The 22314-nt window shown below is 50.0% G+C and overlaps 5 protein-coding genes across 5 annotated transcripts; all 5 read right to left on the bottom strand.

Moving 5' to 3' along the window:
- Positions 1 to 493: 493 nt before the first annotated feature.
- On the bottom strand, positions 494 to 1491 carry PpBr36_07031 (uncharacterized protein; the record flags this gene model as incomplete). The annotated part of the gene is made up of 2 exons (XM_029894170.1): positions 1434 to 1491; positions 494 to 1329 (listed from the first exon to the last, which is right to left on the bottom strand). The coding sequence occupies exons 1-2, from the start codon at positions 1480 to 1482 to the stop codon at positions 494 to 496; spliced, it is 885 nt and encodes a 294-aa protein (XP_029747983.1). The 5' UTR covers positions 1483 to 1491.
- A 636-nt stretch (positions 1492 to 2127) lies between these two features.
- On the bottom strand, positions 2128 to 3207 carry PpBr36_07030 (uncharacterized protein; the record flags this gene model as incomplete). The annotated part of the gene is made up of 3 exons (XM_029894169.1): positions 2128 to 2282; positions 2331 to 2569; positions 2765 to 3207. 3 exons carry the CDS (start codon positions 3205 to 3207, stop codon positions 2128 to 2130), a joined length of 837 nt encoding a protein of 278 aa, XP_029747982.1.
- Positions 3208 to 3599: 392 nt separating this feature from the next.
- On the bottom strand, positions 3600 to 4391 carry PpBr36_07029 (uncharacterized protein; the record flags this gene model as incomplete). The annotated part of the gene is made up of 1 exon (XM_029894168.1): positions 3600 to 4391. The coding sequence occupies one exon, from the start codon at positions 4389 to 4391 to the stop codon at positions 3600 to 3602; it is 792 nt and encodes a 263-aa protein (XP_029748627.1).
- Positions 4392 to 6617: 2226 nt separating this feature from the next.
- PpBr36_07028 (uncharacterized protein) lies at positions 6618 to 10055 on the bottom strand (the record flags this gene model as incomplete). Its single annotated transcript, XM_029894167.1, has 1 exon — positions 6618 to 10055. One exon carries the CDS (start codon positions 10053 to 10055, stop codon positions 6618 to 6620), a length of 3438 nt encoding a protein of 1145 aa, XP_029748628.1.
- Positions 10056 to 14582: 4527 nt separating this feature from the next.
- Positions 14583 to 14726, bottom strand: PpBr36_07027 (uncharacterized protein; the record flags this gene model as incomplete). The annotated part of the gene is made up of 1 exon (XM_029894166.1): positions 14583 to 14726. One exon carries the CDS (start codon positions 14724 to 14726, stop codon positions 14583 to 14585), a length of 144 nt encoding a protein of 47 aa, XP_029748621.1.
- Between the last annotated feature and the right edge of the window lie 7588 nt (positions 14727 to 22314).

The following is a 22314-nucleotide window of genomic DNA, read 5'->3' as shown; positions in this document are numbered from 1 at the left end:
TCCTTGGGGAGTTGGGTGTTTAATGCCATCGACGAACAGTTGGGAAGCAAAAGGCATGTTTGCTTGCTCTTCAAACATGGAATTGGGATCAAGGCATGCGACGTCTACATCAATCATATCAGATGTCAGAACTAGGAGAAGGAATCACTGAAATTGTCATCGGTATACTGTTACTGTTTTGTCCGCGTTGTACACACGTCCATCCTAACACAATTTGGATTCGATCTGCTTTTCTGAGGAGAAAAAAAAAAAACAAAAAAAAAAGAAGAAAAAAACGCTGTCTGCTTACAATACCCATCAGATAACTCCTAAACGCCATGACTCTGAACCAATGATGAACAGCACACCCTTACCTGTTCACTCTCCTACGAGGGGTATTTTTGTACACAAGTGAGATAATTGAAGCATGAGAGAGAGGTGAGGTGGAACATAAGAAAAAAAGAAATAAGTGAATAATAATTAAAAGCTCATACGCAGGGTCCAGGACTCATACTCAAGCTACCAGCAACTTGAGGAACATGGCCACCAAAAGGAAACCCACGATGACGATGGCCCTGTCCAGCCAGGCGAGCACGCCATCGTCGGAGTACTGGACCAGTTGCGCTACCTGGTGGTGCTGCTGCGCTGGAGGAAGCGGTATCGTCCTCGTAGGCTGAGGTGGTGCGGGTGCGGTGGTCGGGACGAAACCCTCGGCAAGCGCGGCAGTCTCGGAATCACGACCTGGCACTGCGGCAGGAGCCGATGCAGGCGCAGCCGGGGCAGCATCACCGCCGCTACCCGCAGCACCTTCTGCCTGGGCCATCTCGTCCCGCCAGCCCATTTTCAACTCGTCCGGCACCACCACCTCAGCCGCCTGGCCCTCAACGTCCTTGGAGGCGGCCTCTGCCTCAGCTATGATGTCGGAATTGGACTTGGCGCAGACGGCACACTTGAACGTCCTCGACTCGGTCGCGAGGCGCCTCCGGACGGCGTCTGTGGTCTCGAGCCCGCCGAGCTGGCCCTTGGGGTCCGTCTCCATGAAGGAGCGGAGGGCGACGAGGGCGGTGCGGACGCCCCATGCGGGCTGCCACGTCTCCTCGTGGTGGCCCGATATGGACAGGCAGATCTCGCGGTTGGCCTCGAAGCGGCCCGAAGGGGTGATGAAGCGGAACGACGGCGGGCGGAGCGGGTACGTCGGCGGGAGCACTATGCGGCCGTGGTAGATGCCCTCGGCGTAGACCGAGTCCGGAGGGCCCTTGAGCGTAAAGTGCCACTCGAAAAGGTCCGACTCGATCGGCGTCGCTGTGTAGTCTGGGGATGGCGAGGCTGAAAGCTCCTGGGCTTCACGGACTGGGGTTGCGGTTAGCTTCGCGTATGGTCGGCTGTTTTGTAGACCTGGGTGAGTTGCTTGGTTGTGGGGGAAAGTGGGGTGAAGCGAGGCAGGGGAGACTCACGGATGCGCCGTATGTTGGGAGACTTGGAATTGAACTTGGGAGTCGCCATGATGGCCGAGCTGTTTGGGGGGGGGGGGGGCGGCTTGTAATGCTTCAGTTGGGCAGGAGAGAGTTGGCTGAGAGGCCGAAACCTGGCCTTGGAGCGGCGCCGGTGCGGAGCTTCGTAGATAGTGAATCGACCCTGTGAAAGGTAAACGCGTAGCGGATGGTCGGTTATAAGACAGTTTTACGCTAGAAGATGAATGAATATTTTCTGGTCATGAAATATTATTTTTGATCGTGGATTGATTGGAACTCGTATGCCTGGTTTCAGAGATGAACTTTGTCTCTCCTGTATGATATCGCTCGGGTTCAGTCCTAGCTGAAACATCCAAGGGAAAGAAAGGTAGCGTTGTAAGTGGCGGCTGCTAGCGGTAGCCGCCGCTGGAACCAACGGACGGCGCGGAGTTGCCAGGTTGCTAATCCGACAGTCAATCAATCAAGATCTACTGTATGGGTACGGTGCGGCAAGCTTGTATCACGTGATTCACTACCGACAACTTTCGAACCTACTGGGCCAATTTTTGGAGCAACTAACACGAGCTAGGCAAATCTAACAACTTGCTTCCTATCTTTGTCCGTCTGTCCATCTACAGCCCTCAATCAAACGGCCTTGTTAATCTGTCAACACCAACTGAATATTATGCAACCGACCTCACTCAGTCAATCGGTACTTTCGCAGTGTTGGTGACAAATGTGCCGGCAGCAGGGCGCCTCCATCACTTGATTCCCAGAGACGCTGGCCTTCCTGACATCGCTTGAAGTGCTCGAGGAAGCTGTTGCGGTCATGCAGCATCGATTCGGCACGAACTGCCAAGATTTGTTTTCACTGCCGATCCCAGTCAGAACTCATCATACAACTCTTCTTGATCCATGTACCACTTGTAACACCCTGCACATCGAAAACCGTGGGTGACTTTGCCGGTCTGGCTATTGTAGTATGGGGCACAGCAGCAGGCCATGAGATGGATTGATGATGATGGTCGTCTGAAGCTGTGATAAACTCTCTCTCAAGACCGGCCACCTTGCATGCCTGGTGGATGGAGATGATGATGTCTTTTCTAATTTCGAAGACGATGCAGCCGCTTTTGCCATACCTGCCTGGCAAGGTCCTCAAAATTTCGAGCTTTTCCGCTTGTAATTTGTTCAGAGTAAGGCTTTTGCGCGCCCAAGCCTTTGTCTGCACGCGGGTCTCATAGCTGGAATTCAGACATGTGTAGCAGCACCTAATCCAAGTGGGAAGAAAAATTATTGACGCAAAGTCGCCGCACAAGACGCAGTCCTTGGTGCACACCAGTTGGGACAGGTCGTGAAGGGGGATTTCTGCAGTTTTGTACGTGCGGAAATGGGCACAGACTACATTGATGGCATGGTCCATGATGATCCCGTACTCCTTGAGCGTTCCCACCATCTCTCGCACTTTCGCGTTGCTTTGCCTGAATCTGAACAGCGACAGAATGTCGAGACGCCATATCACATCTTGTAGAAGCTCCAGAGGCAGACTCCAGAGGCAGACAGTCAAGGGGATCCCAGCCGTTCTGTCGATCTTCTGCTGAATGGCTGCGACAGAGATGACACAACGTCCGCATGCTCCCTCAGAGGGGAATCGCACCACCACATCATCGTACCAGCAGCTGCCCCAACCGACGGTTTTGATGATGGCGTCCGCTTCGTCCTCTCGAAAGGAATACTCGGTGTCCGAGTAGTTGGAAGGTATTGGCTGTAGGCTGGACATTGCGGCAGCTCTTCAGGGGGGAGGGGCTGATCATTGCTGTGGTCATACATTTGCGGTTGTTCGCAGGCGGGTGCAGAGTCGTTTTCCAAGTTTGCTGGGACGAGGAAGGAAGAAAAGGATTGGAAAAACTTTGTGAGGGGTGGTGGCAGGTTCTGATAGTTGTTCAAGGTCGAAAACGCACAGTTATTTGCCCCTGCTGCTGGTTGTGCCTTCCCAAATGGCCGAACATCTAGGCAGAAATCCAGGCCGGCCGACTTAAACCCCAGAAGGAAGAAACGACGGCGCAACCCTTTAGAAGATGCGCATCAGTTGATTGGGGGTTTCTTGAGGTCCATTCCTACCTAGGTAGGTATGTTATCCCTGGTGGCTGGAGCTGATCCGGAATTACTTCATCACAGCCAGTGTGCAATCTCTCGATCGCTAGCGACCTGGGTGTGCCCGGTCCAGCCCTGCTTCCTCAAACCCGCCGCTAGCTTTGGATTCCCCATCCCCAGCCGGCGAATATCCGCCTCGAGCTCCTGCCGCCTGTCCTGCTCCAGCTTCCGCTCATCCCGGTAAACCTCGATCGGATCGCGGTTCAGCACCTTGTTGGCGCGGTAGTCGACCCAGTAAAACGAACCGTCCACGCCGCCGCTAGGGGCTCCTCCTCCTCCTCCTCCTCCTACTCCTCCCCGGGGCTCCCTCAAGATCCATGGCGGCAGCGTGCCGTGCGCGTACCAGTCGTCCTGATCCCTCGACAGAAGCGGACCCCCGGCTTCTATTCCGCCGCTGGTCATGAGCTCAAAGACTTCCCGCTCGGGCCCGCTGGCCGCGTCAGGGGCCACGACCCCAGCCTCGCGCAGCTCGCCGAGCTTGACTGGGTGCAGCCACGAAGTCGTTTTGTCGACATGGTTGACGTAGTAGACACAACCGCGCTTCGTCCACTTGCGCTGGTACTGGCCCGGGAGCGTGACAAGGTCAGCAGACTGCCCGCAAACCGATGCAGCAGTGTCCGGGGTGGCTGTGCCGTCGCGGCTCTCTCTTGTGGCTGTTGTAGTTGTCGTCGATGTCGCTGGTGTCGTTGGTGTCGTCGGAGCTGTGGTTTCAGTTCTTGTGGTTGCAGTGTCTGGTTCTGACGTTGTTGATGATTCCGCTGTAGACCATGTCTTGCGTCTTCTACGGAGAATTCTGGATATGATCCCCATCTTTGGATGGGGGGTTTTTTTTTTCCCTCGCACTCTCTCCTTTCTTTTTTTTCCTCTCTCTTTCTCCGGCTGATAAGGTCTCTCAACAAAACAGATTACAAGTCCACTTTTCGTTGTATTCAAACGGGATTCTGGGGTACCAAAGAGTCAATCTCAGAAGTGGCGGGACAAAGGTTGATAATTAAATCAATTTGTCCTAGCCTCCGAGTGAAAAAGAAAATGGGGAATATGATGAAACAAACGCACACACACAGAGAGAGAGAGAGAGAGAGAGAGAGAGAGAGAGAGAGAGAGAGAGAGAGAGAATGTGTGTATATGTGTGTGTGTGTGTGTGAGAGAGTGAGAGAAACGGGAAAAAAAAACACAAAAAAACAAAGAGGCTGACTTTTTTTCGGTTCTTTTTTTCTCCAGAGTATATCATGATAAGGAAAGGGTCTTGCATGTGGGCTTGCATACTGAATAGATTAGCGGCACTGTCATGTACGTGCATGACTTATATGACCCAGTACCTATGTGGTACCTACTTTTGATCTCTCCATGGTCCCCCCTCCCCCTCGTCCCCAATCTTGCCTAGTATAGCGTAGTATATACCTTACATCGCTCAAGGTCAAGATATACCCCACACACCTGGACGATCCGGATTTGTTGATATAGAAATGCGGCTACAGTGCATGGGCTTAACTTTGCTCATAGCTGGGGTATCGCTGTCATCGCCGACCCTCCCAATCCAGTAATGTTTGGAAGTGGTAACAATATAGATTGCATAACAATATCGGGGGAGAAAAAAAAAGGGAAAGCTAGGAAGAGAAGAGAGGCACAAGCTCGCGGTCTTCCGCTGCGGCTGCATCAGAGAAAGAATTGACGAAATGCACGTGGGCGAATTGTATTACAGATGATTTTGTTTCATGTGCAGCAGAGGCTAGGTCCATTATAGATAGAAAATGTACTCGGACTAAAGTAGCGGATGCATGCAGCAAAGCCAAGTCAGTATAAGCTCTCTCCGACCGCGGCCCTAGTCTTGGTTGGTGACGACCCATACACAGTTGGCCAGGAAGTCCCTTGCGAGCATTGCACGCGTCCGCTTACACTAGTCTAGCGCCAGGCACTAGTGTCGAATAGCTTTCATCAGAGACAGCCGACTGCTTTTTTTTTCTTCATCAATTTCTATTGTTTCCACAGCTGTGTAAAGTTTAAATTCACTTGGACATCCTCAGTGACAAGATAGTGGCGGGCGATTGAAGTGTCATTATATCATGCTCGACATATCGTCAGGCCAAAAGAAAAGCCCAAACTTTCTGTGATGTAGAGTCCTGACTCCTGAGAAGACAATGTAAACTTCAAACATAAAATCTGCAATTCCTGACGCTAAAACACAGGGGACAAGCCCCAAGTGTCGGCACAGCCCTGTAGGAATGATCCACCAAATCTCGTTGCATAACACAATAAGAAAGCAAAGCAACCGCAAATTATCCAAAATTAGAGGCATAAAACACTGATTATTCTGTGTTTGTGTAAAGAGTCCTCGCTCGTTGTGCCCTTCAATACCAATCGAGTCCAGATGTCTACCCAATGTAAAAAAGAAGAAAACTCCCGACATGCATATATGCTTCTGTAAACACCGGACCAAAAATGATAACCCAACCCTATTTCCTCTTGTTAATTGGACTGTATGCCACCCTGAGGATATTCACCCAATGAAATCCTAAATATGAAGAAGAGATGGAAAAAAAAATGAGTTATACACAAAATGTCGTCTCCTGCGCGCAATAATATCCTCAGGACTGGTTGCCTGGAAGAAAAGCCAGCAGGGGATGGCAAAGAAAAACCCCGCAAAAACAAAATGAGACAAGGTTATTTGGACGCCGTAGTGTATAAAAATCGCAACTTTTCTTGGTTGCTTTTTGATGCTTTCCGTGCCGCTCTTATGAGCATGGTCACGAACTTAGGGGGTATTTTCGTGCTGTAATAAAACCGGGACCACATTACAAACCAAAGCCAAAATACAAAAATAAAAAAAGAACATAAGAGGCGCAAGCGTGGGTCTTCACCCAGGCAAGCGTGTACATGGTTATCAAAATGATGACAAAATGTGGCTCAAGCTTTGACAAAGGGAATCGAGAACGAATGAGACATGGAGATCGTTAAGGTTGGTAATACAATGCAGATCGAATGGTGATCTTCTCGTTTCGCTGCTGTAAGGGTCCACTGTGCCGGCGACGATAATCTTTATTGACTACCGCCATCGACGCTGGACTTGGGACTGTTGTTGGAGCGGTTGAATACGGTCCGCCCGAGACTACGAAGCTTGTTGACACTCTCGGTGCCTTCTTGGTAGTCGATGTAGATGTCGGTGGGGGCCTCGACTTTGATGCGGCAGAATAGGGTTGAGAAAAGGTATTGATCACCGTTGGCATCGAGCAGGGGTAGTGTGCGGTAGCCCTGCTTGAGACTGCTAAGCTTCGCAGTGAAGGTACCAAGAATCGTGCTACGATCGCTTTGGCTTCCGCCTTCCGAGAGGCGGACAGTCCATCGGATGAAGATGAGATCCGGGTACTTGGTGTTGAAGTTGAAGTTGTATCTCTGGTCGAAAATGGGGTTGAAGCCGTTGTCCTTGGCGATGGGTGTCTTGTGCTTAGTCTTGCTTGGCCCGGCGTCAGAGTATTCCTTGTTGGTGTTTCGCTTGTCGTCAGCCAGGAATGCCTCGACCTCGATGTACGGGTCAAGTGTGTGACGGTCCCGAAGATTGTGTGGTCGCATGAGCTGCTGGGCAGAGATGACATCAATGCTGAACTTGACGTTCTTGCGAGGCCGCTTGCCACCAACCATGTGCTCGGGCAGGTAAGGGAAGTGCTGGATCTCGCGGAACTCCTTGGGCTTGAGCACGTAGCCCGACTGGTCCATACCACCGGCATACATGGCATGGTTGAGCTGCATCCCGAGATCGAACGTCTGCCAGTTGAGCGCAGCCATCTGCACGCCACGGCGCCACATGAGAAGCGGATCGAAGTTGCTCGAGTAAACCCTACCACGATGAGGATAGACACGCATCATATAGCGCATGTTGTGCCTGTACAGGGCGCGCTTCGCATCCCCGGGCCTCCCATGTCTCTGGAACGTGCCCTCGTGGAAGGAAAAGATATGATTGACCGTCTTGGAGTCGGGGTGCTCAAAACCAGAAAACTTAATGCCGGCGCAGTACACAGCAAGATCGCCAAGCTCCTTGACTATTTTGCTCGTGCCACTGTTTGGGCTGATAGGCTGCTGAATGTCGCGCTCACTGCCGCTGTCACAGTCACTAGGGCTGCCGCTCGTCGAATCGTGGACTCTACCCTCGGTTATCGTGTTGACGCGGGTCTTGGCTCCCATGCGACGAATTTGCGAGTGTGTAGGGGTAAGCAAAGGGCTGTGTGGCAGCGATTGGGAAGGGATGCTTGAGTTATCAAGCATAACTGGCTTCGTGTACGGAGATGTGAGACTGTTGCCTCGTCGGCGTCCTGTCCGCTCGGGGTTAGGTTCCTCATGTCCTGGCTTCTTCGCCTTGATGAGGATACGGTTCTTGAGCTGCGATGGCGAAGGGAGCTTGTCGGCGGGGACACCTTCCAGAGGTTCGGTGACCAGCCTGGCCCCGAATATTTCCTTCATGATCGCCACCATCTTCCTCTGCTGATCCGGGTTGCAATGAACTTCGAGAGATATCCATAACGGGAATTCGGACTTGACAAAAGCGTACTTGTTGATAACGTTCATCACTTCGCGAAAGGCAATGTTGGTCGTCATGGTCCACCCGTGCGACACCAGAGGCCAGCCATCGCTACCGTCCCAGCAGTCAACCTCCACGGAGCGGCAGCCGCGCATCAGGGCGGAGATGTATCCCTCAACGCTGGAAAAGCCCATGACTTGACGGCCCAGAAGGTAGGTGTTATGCGAGCTCGAGATGTAGTACTCGTTGATCGGTCGGTCGAGGGTGTAGTTTTTGGGAGCGCTGACGATGGGTACATTGTAGGTCGAGGTTAGGAAGCTGACTAGGCCGGCTTCGCTGATACGCGGAACATCATCGCCCTCCATATCCTTGGACTTGTTGCGCTTAGCAAAGCGGGCAAAGATAGCTTCCCAGTAGGCCCTGTCGGCGTCGACGTCCTCGTTTTGTACATCTGTAAGAAAGCTGATGAAGTCAAGAAGCGTCATGCCGCGATCGATATCGGCCGCCCTTTCGCGAAAGATGGGGCGAATATCGGCCCGTCTCTTCATGAGTCGTACAAACTCCTGAAACTGGCTGAAGTTGAGACGACCGTTCTTGACGGATGCCTCAGCATCAACAGACGAAGTCCCTAGCGCCTCCAGAAACTTCTCCTTCAAAGTCTCGGAAGACACGTGAATGTGAAGATTTTGGCACACGCGTTCGACGCCGGGGAAGTCGATATTTTCCTCACCGTTGTTGCTGGTATTCTTGAGTTGTTTGTGCAGCTCATTCTTCCAGTATGTCCTGATGGCCTTGTCGTTAAAGGCCATGAGTGAAGACATGATATCCTGACGGTGCATCGAGATTGTGTGCAAAGTCGAAACCCACATCTTCACGATGGCGGGATCTGCAGCCACAAGATGCATCATTTTTGTCTTTGGCTTTGCGTCGTGCGTGGCGTAGATGATAGAGAAGCACAGGGGCTCCTCGGATTCCGGAATGCCAAAGTCGAGCCTGTACTGGCGAATGTCCTCTGCCGTCCGGATATCCTTGATGTCGTCGATGTAGATAGACTTGGAAGGTTTGCTCTTGTCCCAGGTGATCTTGGCAGATTCGGCGTCCAGTACCAGCATCAACAGCTTCCGGCTGGTTGTGGATCCCCTCTTCTTAGCGAACTTTGTCACCTTGGTTCCTTGGAGTAGCTCCAGCGGATAGGTGGGGCCAGCGACGACGGTCATAGGACCACTGGACGAATTGCTGCCGTTGATGGATGCCGGCGCACTTGTCGGTGACAAATCTCGACCATTAGACTCACCAGAAATGTTGAGGAAAGAGATCTTGTCGTCGAGGTCGATAAAAGGCTCGTCATCGGAATCTGTGAAGGGATTTGTAAGATCGCTATTACTTCGCTGGCGTGGTCTGGCGAGTCCGGGTCCAACACTGGCACCTCGCTTGGTGCCGTGAGCTGATGATTGCCTTCTCGGTGACCTGAAGGTGTTTGTGGCTTTGTTTGAGAGTCTACGGAACAGACCCTTATTTGGGACTTCGGGCAAGGACGAGTTGCCAGAAGGCTGTACCGGTTGACATAGTGACCCCATGCTTGTTTTCCGCGATAGCGATGATTGCGGTAATACTGGTTCTGGTAGTTGAAAACCTGAAGGGTACTGTTCAGGGTCTCTGCCCCGCAGCGGTTCCGGGGATGCTTGTATTGAGCTGCTTTGCGTGAGTCCTGGAGCGGCATCCAGGGAGAAGACGGGCGAGCCCTGCAGACTTGATGCCACGGAAACCGACGAGGCACTGATTGCAGATGGCGGGATGGCCACGTGATGGGGGCTGGAGGTAAAGTTTGTTTGCAGATTGCTCGGGCGTATTCTCCGCGAGTGCACGGGAAATGTGTGAGGAGTCATTGAGGATGGTGTGCTGCTGGGTGAAGCAGCTGGTGATCTTTCCGCCATGACGGCGGATGTGGTTGAGGAAGTCATCATGTGAAGGTCTGCCCTTTGTCGGGGGCTTGTAGTGGGTACAGCTGACAAGGGGTAAGCGAATAAGAGAGTTGCTTCAGCTTATGATAAGGCTTGAAGGTTATTTATGAAGCTCTGATTTTTGCGAGTGCATTTTCTCTGAGGCCAGTTGTGACTGTAGGAGATTGTGGGTTGAGAAACGGGCGGGGCCTTGATGGAGAGAGCTCGGGGTCAGGGGCCTTTTGAGGCTGATGAAGTCCAGAGGAGCGAGGTAGCAACGGTATAAGTAAGTGCGTATAAACAAGGGGGGATGCGTTGCAGCCGCAAGGCGATCGGCGTTGGGGTTGTTGATCAGCCGGCTGGTTGAACGGCGGCCGACTGTGGCCTGTCTCGGTGTCAAAGTGGGACCAAGTATCTGCTGGGTACTGGTACGGCACGAGACCCAGGTGCAGACATGTACAGGCCGAACAGTCTGGGGCGATTGGGCAGACGGAGGCCGTACAAGGTGGTGCGGCGCGATTTGACGGCAAGTTGATGATGTGGCAGGCTTGTTATGCAGGCAGCTGGATTGGGATATTAACCAAGCTGCTGATGCGATGCACTATGAGAGAGTGTCTCCACAGCACAGGATAGCCAGCTGCGTCTGTACGGGGCTGATTATCTGCCTGTCTTCGGTCTGCACTGCACTTGGGCGGGAAACAAAACAAGCCGAGGCTGCAGAGGGTGAATGCAGTGGCCCGCTTCTCTGAGTGCGCTGTGTATCCAAAGAACCCCAGCTTTGGGATGGTCGCCGGCGCCAAGTTACAAAGGTGTCCTGTCCTGGCTGCAGAAAAGGCCGTCAGGGGGATACTGGCGGTAACCGAGTCCCCAAAGGCGGCAAAGAGGCGGCTGTTCAGTTCGCGCGGCGCACTCGCCTTCGGTGTCTTTCTGGGTATGCTGCAGTGCCCAGATTAAGATACGAGTCGCAGTCTCGCAAAAGCGCTGAATCTATGTGCGCCGTCGGAATTTGGTTGCGTCTTCCGATTGCTAAGTACCTTGTTGAATTTCTCAAGATCAGGGCTTCTGTGGCTTCCTTCCCAATGTAGCAATATGGGATTGCTAAACCGGCAAGCGTGCATTCGCCAAAGAAAAAAAAAATATAAGAAAATAATAAAGAAAATAACAGAGGTACCAGGAGCCCCTGTGGCAGTGACAGCCAAGAAAGTAAACACGTTCGATGCCGGATTGTTTCTTTCCTTTTTCTTCTCATACAATATAAAAAAAGCCAGGCCTTTCGGAACCCCAAGCTATACCATCCGCAATGGTAAGATCTAATACAAAAAATATTCAGGAAGCGAGAGAGTTGTGTAGGGCTGTCGCGGTTGATCCCAATGGGTGTGGTGTTTTCTGATGTGTCAGAAGCGAACGGGTTGGAGAAATGAGCGAGGCGGCTTTTTTTGAGCTGCGGAGTCGAGTCGCGTGAGTTGGGGCACGGCAGGTACAAATGTATGGCAGGGCACCTGACGAAACAGCCAAATATATACCGACAAGGAATCTGTTGGCGAAGCGAAATTTTTGAAATTGAATTCGAGAAGCGTGAGACTCATCCAGTGGCCGGCAATCGAATCGAATGGAGAATATTCCAAACAGAAATCAAGGGTCGCAAGAGGTCCGTCGAGGAGGAATTGGCCTGATGTCGGAATTGATCAGGTGGGCTGCGGATTGCTTAAGAGTGACAACACCTTGAGCTGAGCCGGGAAATTATTGGTGACGGAAGAGCGGGAGACATGGCCAAGAAGACAAGACAGGCATAAAAAAAAAAAAAAAGGTACTGGGTCAATGAGCGGTGCTAGCTCAAGCTGGGCTGGCTCAAAACTCAACACCCCCTCCTTCTAAGGCTTTGGACAGTAGGCTAGGTACCTAGCCAGTACGGCGCAAGAAAGTGGTCCTGGAGGGCTGGTTGGGCACAGATTGAAAATACGATGGGCGGCAGCCAGAGGTGGAACTCAGAGGAACAATGGGCTGCCTGCTGGGTACCGAGTACACGGGTTGGGGATGGCAAGCAATCGAAGGGGGAATGGAATGGAGATCAGAGGTGTGGGGTGCAGTGACGACGCAGTGGGGTCTTGTTGGGCTAGGGCCTTGCCGTCTTGTCCTTTTTTTTTTGTAAAACGCATTTTTTCCTGAAATCTTCTTCCCTTTGGTGCTCTGTCGCTCCTTCCAGAAATGCCTGACACACGGCGGCCACACCATTTCCTCCGCCCAGATTCAACCACGGAGCGATTTGCGCTGCCCAGAAACATGCGATTCCCTGCTACGGTTCATCCATGGGTCTCTTGGTGGGCGTAGACTTTCGGTCCAGGGTATCCTGCCCGCGCGCAATGGGCAGAAAAATTTGCCTCCCTAGCACAAAATAATAAAAATAATAAAAAGGCGTTAAAGGGGTCAGCCAGCAAGCAACCCTTTCACATTCACGTAGACCCCACAAGCCCACATGGCTGTCCATGGACATGGATTACAAGCATCTTCTGCTGAGAGAGTTGAGGCCGGGTGGTCTGTGGGGAAGAAAAAACCGTCCGCTGACATGCGCCCGACGAGCCCGAGATGAGACGTCTGGGTTGTTGGCTCGTTTTCTTTTTCTTTCCTATGCGGTGTACCGTCAAGTAGGTGTCAAACTAAGCGGTATAAACGATAAATTTCGCCAGTTTGAGAGAAAGAGAAAAAAAAAGTCATTTGGCTTAGAACCATACCAAGAGCCTAATATCTGTTATATCTTTACTGCCGAAGCTCCAGCGGCTGTGTGTAGAGCCAGATATGATTTCTATAGTTTTTTTTTATGTCGAAAACCCTTTGTTTCGAGGTGTTGAAGACAATTGAAGCTGGGGCACATATTGATGTCCCTAGTTTATGTTTACACCCCCTTGCCCGTACCACCATAGCTTGCAAGCATTCTCTGTAATATATCTTTCACCTGCTGCGCCCTGATGTACATTACGTTTGTCAATGGACTTTTTTTTCAATAAACAGTTCAATTGCTTTCCTCGCCCCTGCCAGCCTAGGCAGCAACAGGTCTTTGCTGTGTATAAGCAAAAAGAAAAAAAGAAAGAAAGAAAATCTCCGACAGGTAATTACGGAGTAATAAACCAATCGTTCTTTGGGATAAATGTGCCGGTCAACTGGTGACTGTGTAGCGGTGAAAGTGGCTATGGTCCAAGCCCAAGTTGCTTGTATGCAACCATTGGACGAGCCAACAAGGTGCGCGGTAGCATCTCTCATTCATTCCAATGAAATGACAAGCTCACTAAACCAAGTCGCGCCTCGCGACTGACACAACCAGCTTGTTGTTTGTTGTCCTGGCCGGACATTGACGTTCTGGGTACCAAAATAGTATGATGTGGACAATGTACAGGAGCACGAGCCGGTGTTTCCTACCTCAGTAGCGGGGACGTAGACTAAAACCGGCTTCACTACCCACGCCTCCGGTCAGCTTTGTTCGACAGGCATGCTCCCGGTAGCCCAAAAAGCCTGTCCTGTAATCTCCATAGCGGTCGGTACAAGTTCCTAGGCACACAAACAAGTTGCCACTATGCAATGCTCGGCTTATGTAAGGTTCAAACCCGCTTTATGGTAGGAACTTGGGATTTCTCCCGCCCATCTCCCGCTGTGCAAACCTGCTTAGTGACAAAGTTAGTAAGTAGTGCAGTACCTAGCTGTGGGCATGTCGATCATCTACCATTGCAGTCCCAATGTGGCTTTTCCCTGGGCAAAAGTATAAACATAACACTCCAAACTTCCTTTTACCCTCCCTGTTGCTATGGGCTTTTTTTTCCGCCCTCCTTTCTATTCGTCTCTTATCGTCACCAATTAACCCCATTCGCCTCCTTTTGTCTACGCCCGTCCATTTTTCAGTTTGCTTGAATGTTAGTTACTACATACGACTTTGACACCACCGGCTGTTTTCAAGTAGTGTGAACGCTATTGTAGTCTCAATTTAGCTAGACCTAGACCTAGACATAAGAGACGCGGAACCATCGAAACACGCCATTCAAACGTAGATATGAACATTAAATATATTGATGTCATTAGCGCGCCACTGTTCTCCTTGCACAGCATTATTTCTTTTTGATTTGAGAGTCGACAGTATCCTTTTTCTGCTTTGTTTCCGAGGACGAAAAATAAAAAAGTATTGTAACAACTTTCGAGGCTGACGCCTCCCAAAAGAGGAGTCGGCAATTGCTCCGAAAAAGATGTGCAATTCGGCCGAGCAGGCTTTGAGCAAAGTGCATTATCAAAGTTCAAGTCCGAGTGCATGGAGGGAGTCATCCAAATTGGGCAGCAAAAGTAAATTACAGGTACTTCGTATACTGTACAGTAGTAAGCTGAGTACCTGTGTCATCAACATACTGTCACTATTGCCACTGTAACCATTAGAGATAGAGAGTAGTTGCAATGCTACTGTTACGTGCGTTGCCCACCTACGTAGGTACCCAACCAAGCTGAATTGCCCTACAAAGTAGTTTGTTTGATTATTACCACCTTGGGTACTCTACCTACAAAGAAGACCCATCAGCGCTAGAAGGTTTCTGGGAATGAAAAGTGCCGCCCAAGCCCCTGGTTCGTGCACCCCGGGCAACCCTTGCCCACGTAGCTCACATGTGCTTCGAGAAAACCGGGGGGCCATCGCTTGAACCGGCGCACGGGACTTTTATCCGCCATGATTGGCTGTTGACTCCCTTTCTCCCCTGCTTAGATCGCGTTGCCCCTGAAATGGTTCGGAATAGGCCAAGCGAGCTGGTGAAGCCCAAGGCCGATTGCGCGCGGTAAAAATAAAGCTGTGCTACTGTCAAAACTGTCTGATGCGGTACTGAGACGTGCGTATTGGGTGTTGGCGACCTGGCCTATAACTTGAAATCAAAGTACCCCGTGGAGAAGCGAGGCGTCATACAATTGCTTTGATTCTCTATACATATTTATTCTGTTCTGGGATTTCTGACCGTTGTTAACGTCTCTGTCGCATAACATGAGAGGGAACAAAGTCAAACATCGTGCATACATACGTCAGCAGCAACACCAAGCATCTTGCACAGTTCTGGGATTACAGTGGGAGGGAGAGAGAAAAAAAAAGACGATGCATGCTACCTGGTACGCATGTCGGGTATCGTAACCCCAGCCTCACATTGTTCTTTCGCTTCGTGCACTAGACCTAGTAGTTTCCGGAAACCAGCAAGAGCCGTCATCGCAAGACTTTGACGTCGTACGGCCCAGTTCGCTAAAATTATCTCCAAACCTTATTGGCCGTCTCCATAAGGAAAGGAAGGTCACGGTCAGGCAAAACACCTGGCGATCCGCTGCCAACATTACATACACCGACATTCTGACTCTTTCAATTCACCTTGCTGTCCAATCGCCGGGTACTTGGTTTGAAAGCGGTGGGTATTTTATGTTTTACTTCTGTTTGATTTTACTGTCTCTGTAATGGTCACGTTATGAGAAAAAAAAGGGTTCTGAAAACAATCCCCGAGGGAGTCTCTTCCTCAAAGTTAGTGGGTATAAGGAAAGTCGTGCGCCATTGGACAAAGTGACAGAGGGCCACCCGGAGAAGGCGGCGTTGCATCTGCACGGTGAGCTTCGCTTCGCTCGGGTGGGCAATGAGCGACGGCAAAAGTGGGTTTATCTAGTTGTTTCGCCCTTTTCTCTTCTGTGTTTTTTTTTTCTTTTTTTTTGTGTTTGTGGGGCGACCTCGGATGAAATGAAGCAACGCGGGCGGGGCGGGAGTGCTCTTAGGTTTAAAATGTACCACCAGCATGGGTTGTCTTTTTTTTCGATGTTGTTGTCGACATGGTGTCTTCTATTCGGCTTGTTTTTTATTTTTATTTTTATTTTTGGGTTTGTTTTCGTTTTTGCTCCATTCCCCCTGTCTATCAATTGGCGAAGAAGAGAAAAACAAGGGACCAAACAAGAAAAATGGGAATTGCATTGTTGAACCCCATTTTCCAGTCGGCTTCCCCTAATAGCCGCCCGACGATCGTTTTGAGGCTTGGTCCAGTTGACTATTGTGATGGTCGAGTATGCGACAACTCAAAGTACCAACCAGTGAGGGATTGTCAGTTTCAGGCCAAGTCTCTACATTTTGATACCAAGTATACCAAGCCAGTATTCACGACGTTAAATGCCCTTGTGTTAAATCAGACCTTGCCAACCAAGGCTCTGAAGTAATTAACTCCAGCCTGCCAGGTATGTTGTCTGCAGCTCACAATTGATTAATCGCGTTTCGATCAACAGACGTCAGGCAGACGGCGTCTACGCTGTATGCAGTTGTGCCCCCGTGCGGAATGGCACCCGCTTGGCGCCCAAGGCCGCGTGGTTTGGATTATGATCCCTGTTGCTTTGGAAGGGAAGAGAGTCACGGGGTACCCAGGACAAGACCAAACAAACCGTCCCCTCGTTTATTATTCGTTTATTACATGTTGACTGATGAGGTCAAAGCCTAGTTAATGCCAACTGTATAGCAAGCAAGGTACGCGCTACGTACCCCCTCCCCATCCCAATTTTTCTGCCAACTTCAGGGGATTGACCCGCCGCCGGGGCACCATTGCCGCCGTCCCACTGCCTTGTTTCTGGTTTGTGGTCATCACAATGACCGCAGAAAAAATCTTCATGACCAAGGCTGAGGTATAAAAAAAAATTAAAAAAAGGTTCCTGGCTGTGTATGCCGTTTGTTCTGAGTGGACACCAGAAGGCTGATCACTTGGGGTGAGACCGCCTTGCCATCGTCAGACGAGTTGTTCGCCATGATTGGACAGCCAACATTTGTTTTTTGTCTTCCCCGCCGGTGTCGAGAAGAAATTACGCCGCATATGCCAAATCTCATCTGGTTCGTTATGTTCCGATTGTGGCGGTCGGTCTGGTTGGAGTCACACAAAGTCTATCTCATTTCGTCTCTTGATAACATCACGATTCAAGTGGAACGAACGTACGCATCAGCCAAGTGCAAGGCCACACGCTCTTCTCCTTCTCCATTGGCTCCCACCCGGCAATGGATCTTTTTTTTCATTCCTCGGGGAAGCCCAGCTTTCCGTTGTAGCAACATACGAATGCCAAGCAGTGTGGTTTTATATTGCCTTGCCGACTATCCGTGGAGTTGCAACACTCTGCAGAAGGGACAGACCAGCTGAGCTGCTCAGGCTTTCTCTGGGAGCGCCCCCTCTCCTTCATGAGCAATTACCAGATGAAAAGAGACAAAAAAAAAGATAAAGACAAAAGTCGGGCAGACCCTGCGTGTTGCAGCGCCCATCGGCAACAAGGATGGAGAGAAGGAAGTACATGCAGCCGGAACATGGGGAAAGCCTGGAGATCGATATGGGCTCTTGCTACCAGTGGATTTTGTTCCCATCTCTGCTCTTAATTGATCAACGCTAATGCGCCCGCACCAACACACTGACTGATTTCCTGTCGTGGATACGGACAATTTCGTTCGTGCCCAGGAAATTTTTTGGGTACTCCATAATAGCTAATCAACGTGATGCAAAAAAAAAGCTTTAACATTGCATGTTTCACTGACAGGCAGATCTACCATTTTGTTTGTCGGTCCCTTTGCGAATATTAGGATCAGCTCGGCACTGCAGAGTACCCTTCTTTTGGCCTATTGTTATCCGCTGATGAGCGGACCCCTTCTTGTTTCATCGTCGCTAAGGATCTACAGGTAGCATAGGGAAAGGACCCACAGCTTTCCTGCTCCACCCCACATTGACCCACTGGGAATACGACATCGTCCGTCGTCCTTTGTATTCCTTGCGCCACGTCCATCATGGCTTGATAAGTCGACTGGAGGCACATCAAATCTCATTTATCGTTACCCGAAGGCGCAGGACGACGACTGGTGGCAAGAGATGCAAAGTGAACTTTTGACGGGTGATATGCGAACCCCTTGAATAGGGTACAGCGAGGCAACCAAGGCAGCCATAATCTGCATGCGGGCAAGGCCTTGGCTGAGTCGTACTGCTGGGCTTGCCTGCTTCCGTATAAGTGCTTAGTTTGTAACTTATCCAAGGAAAAAGATGTGAGCACCCCAGTCGCTATAAACGTCATCGACAGGGTTGGGGCCGCGGAACAAATATCGATTATCGCAAAGTTTATGATGATTAATAGATCCAAAACCAAAACAAGTATGGGGCTCAAAAGGACGGGATTTCTAATGCACAATTCGCCGCCTGCATGTCTACGTAACGTAGTACTGTATATTAATGATGTCGCTGCGAGTCCACCGTTTTGGTTTGTCATTGTGCTTTGTTGCCAAAATTCTTCTGTGACGACGTGAAAATTGACATGAGCCAAGCAGATAGAAAGATATTGTTTGTAGTTATAGGCTTTGACTAGTCATATAGTCCGTCAGTGTACTCGGAATTATTTGCCGAATTAAGCAAAAGTCAGGAAGCTGCTTGGGGTGGCGCTCTGGCAGTCAGAGTTGACTTGTCAAAGTCAATTAATTGCCTCTTCCATCGCTTATTTATCGACTTTTTATCTTGCGTTTTATCTGCTTGTTTGTAATTGGCATGACGCCGGTCGATTAATCTGGTTTTGATCGCCTTTGTCTTTTTTTTTTATATTTTTAGTTTTTTTTTTTTTTCATTTTTGCTTTTCCTTAGTGCATCTCGACACACAACACTCACCCTTTGCATCACAACAGCCCTATTATCCCAGGTCTACAGTAATAGTTGATTTCCCGCGTATCCGAGAGAGAGAGAGAGAGCGGGCAGTATCTTTCGAAACCGACGGGCCCGTCAAATGTGCGAATCGACACGTATCGGCGGGATGCACCGTTGGAGTTGATTTAGTCTGTTCGTTTGAGAGATACTCCAATTTCCTACGGTGAAAACCCCCCAGTGACTCGAGAAGCTCGAGCTTGACGTTTTTTACACCCCAAATCAAGACATTTGATGGCGCCACTTTTTGGGGTAACATTCCATTCCATCATCAACAAACCAAAACACCATGCACCCTGCCTCGTATTAACCCGAGACCTTGATGTCTCTTACCCCAGACGCGAAAAGCCACAATATGCGGTTCATGGATCACTCTGTCTGCTACGCTGGCCGGTTGTCATCTCACTTTTGTTTGTTCTGCGCATGTCGCTCCACATCTGTCATCTCCCCTTTTTTTTCTCGCCTCCAGGGTCTCTATCAAAAGGAAGCAAGATTTCCTCATTTGAGTGCTTTAACCCTTATTTAATTTTCTTTTGAGTTGTTTAGACGATGCATGTCAGTGGTGTGATTGCCTCTAGTGGCGAGTGGTTTTGATTTTCAGGCGAACATGAACCGCGAGAAAAAAAAAAAAAAAAAAAAAAAAAAAAAAACCCTTCTTCGAAGCGACCACCCGGACCCCAAGGGTCTCCCAATTCGACGGCGCGTTCCTTGCCATGTGCTCTAGTGTGAGAGGGCCACGTTGATCACAGAACGCTAACCTGTATGCTCGACGCTTGGATTTTAGTTGGGGCTCAACGGATTGCCGCATCAAGAGCCGTCCCTAGTCTAGTCTAGTGCTAATGCTCACAGAATGGCGGTTCCCATCCCCCTTTTCCTTTCCGTCAAAATCGCCCCCTCCCTTTCCCTCGGCACAAAATATTCGATGAATGGAGCCAGACGATGGAGCTTCTGGGCTTTCGGAAGTCAAGGGATCAGAAAAGACGCGCGATAATGGAAGGAAAAAGTAAGACTTTGGCGCGGGATCTCTCATGTTCCGCACCGGATCCCGTTTTCCCATCATTTAGCGCTTTGGTAAAGGTAGCTTATATGTAGTGAGACAGCGCTTGCCATGTCGGATGGCTGCCATCGTATGGTTGAGCCCACAACCGTTTTTTTTTTTTTTTTTTTTTTTTTTTTTTTTTTTTTTTAAACCTTGCCCTCCTCTAAACGGTGCATGCAGTAGTAGTACGTACAGCTTTGAGGGCTAACATTGCCGGAAATCAAACATTGAAATAATAACTTTTCCCTGCATTGGAAGCTACACTTGGACTTGATTCCATCCGAGCGGGTTGCTGCTGTGCTAGCTAGCTTTACTGATGCACGAGATTTCCTCAATCCCCCTCCCCGACGGACAGGACGGCTTCATATTTTCAGCTTGATTGGATCACGGCCACAATCGGAGGCACTTCCGCGCCAGTCATGATCGAGTCGCACGATGAAAGGTTGTGAGGGCCAAATAGAATTGACTGCCACAGACTATTGGGGTCTTGGGGTTTGATACTTTCGACTGACCGTGCTGACCCGGCCGGCAGTCTATACGGACTACAAGGAACAGAAAACGGACATGGTTCATGAACCAATGTCGCCATCAGTCCTTAGAACAACGCAACTCTCGCTTGTGCCGTCAATTTGACACAGCTTATTCATGGCCGTGCCCTTTCTTGCCTACAGTAGAACCAAAGCAGATCGCGAAAGGCTGAAGCTTCCCCTTACCCAGGTGGTCCCTGGTTATGAGGAGGCAGGGGATGGGAATAGGGTGGCTCTATGATGGTGTGGATGGCCAGGCATGAGACAGACACAAAGGAGGGAGGAAGAGAAGGCGAGGGAGAAGAAAAAAAAAAGAGGAAAGTTCCGTTTCCCATGGTGTCGTAGTTGGTCACACGGTACAACTTCCCCGCGAACATGTCAAAAATTGTTCTGACCAATGATCGGGCCACGAACTCCAAGTTCCTCTGCATATTGTCTTTTACACATAGGGCAAGTTCAGAAGCTTCTCTAATCGCTAGACCGATCTATCATCGATCATGTAAAGATGAGGACATTGTTACGGTATTTTTCTACCCGCTCTACCATGTACATAAATATACTTACTTTCTCGGTAAGCAAGCGGTAACCCACCTCGGGATACAGTCAGATAAGGTAACGTAGTCGTAACTCTCTGTAGTAGAAACGTCTCCTCTCCACTTCGACGCACGTCAGTTCTTGCCCTTGCCCGGTGGAATGAGCTGGAAGTGCTGATCCGTTTCGATTCGAACAAGAAAAATTGGAGAAGGAAAACAAAGCCAATCGAGACCATGGATCTGATTAGAAGAGGATAGCCACCTCACTTGTGCAACGCTTCCCATTCGCCCTTTCTCCAAAACCCTCATATGCTATGAATCGTTCTATGACGACCAGCTTACGATGTCGGATTACGACGCGGTTTTGAGGCTTTTCCCCTCATGACGGATTCTCCCTCCATTGGCCATCGCACCATATAACAAAGTGCTCATGCCATTCGGTAGGTAATTACATGCAACTCTCAGGACATGCGATCGGGACAAGCAACATGCCCCGCAACGGCAGCGTGTCCCTCTCCCCACTGGTTCTTCAGGAGAACCGGTACTATGGATTTGTCTGGAGCCTGGTCGGACGACCGTTCCCTATGCGACTTTTTTTTCAGCCTGGATTTAATCTTCTTTTCTTTCTTTTCTTTTCATTTTTTTTTTTTTTTTTAACTTTTGGCTTTCTTGTCCTCGCTCGATTCCTTGGCTTCCGACGTGCTGAATGCAATGTCGGAATCCAAGGGATATTGTGGGATCTCCCTCTCTTTTTTCCCCTCACCAGATTACCATGCGCATTCCACGGCTATATCCTATCGGCTCTTTGCTCGAGTGGGCTCTTCTTGCATTATATCACATCACCTGAACATCGAACCTGTCCTGCCAGAGGAAGAAAGAAGCACGCTGCATGCAATATGCAACCTGTAACATGCAACATGCAACATGCAGCAGTTACGTCCTCGTACAGGGGAGGGGGGAGGAGCACCGAGGGGTGGAGGAGACAGAAGAAAAGCAAAGAGTGTTGCAAGAATTGTTCACCACCCATAGAAAACAGCAGGAACGAAGAGTGGGAAACTCAAAGCTCCATGGATTCTTTGGTTCGATTCCTGATGCAAGCTGCACGCCATCCCCCACATACGACTGTGCGATGTTATACCCGAGGTATGGTAGGTATGGAGTAATTAATTACCACACAGGGGGGTTATGTGGTATGTAGGCGGGCTGTCGTGGGCCTGGTGTACCACGTAGTTATTACTCGTCTGGGTAGGTGTAGTATCCGTAAGTATTCGTGTTGAACAGCTAGCTTTACTCATTTTCAATCTTGCTACTCCAACATCTCCACAAATCCCCTCACGGATGTACCATAGTAAAGCACATAGTAAGCCACCTGTCAGCAGGATCCGAAGACACGTCGTCGTTAGGAGAATTGATAACAAACCGCATTCCCCTGCGCGGGCGATGATCAACCTCCCCTCCCGAAGACCATAACAAGATAGGGGATGATCGACAGAGGGTGCCAAT

The sequence above is a fragment of the Pyricularia pennisetigena genome, chromosome 1 (assembly GCF_004337985.1).
Source record: "Pyricularia pennisetigena strain Br36 chromosome 1, whole genome shotgun sequence".
Taxonomy (NCBI): Eukaryota; Fungi; Ascomycota; class Sordariomycetes; order Magnaporthales; family Pyriculariaceae; genus Pyricularia; species Pyricularia pennisetigena.
This window is presented reverse-complemented; position numbering and strand designations above follow the sequence as displayed.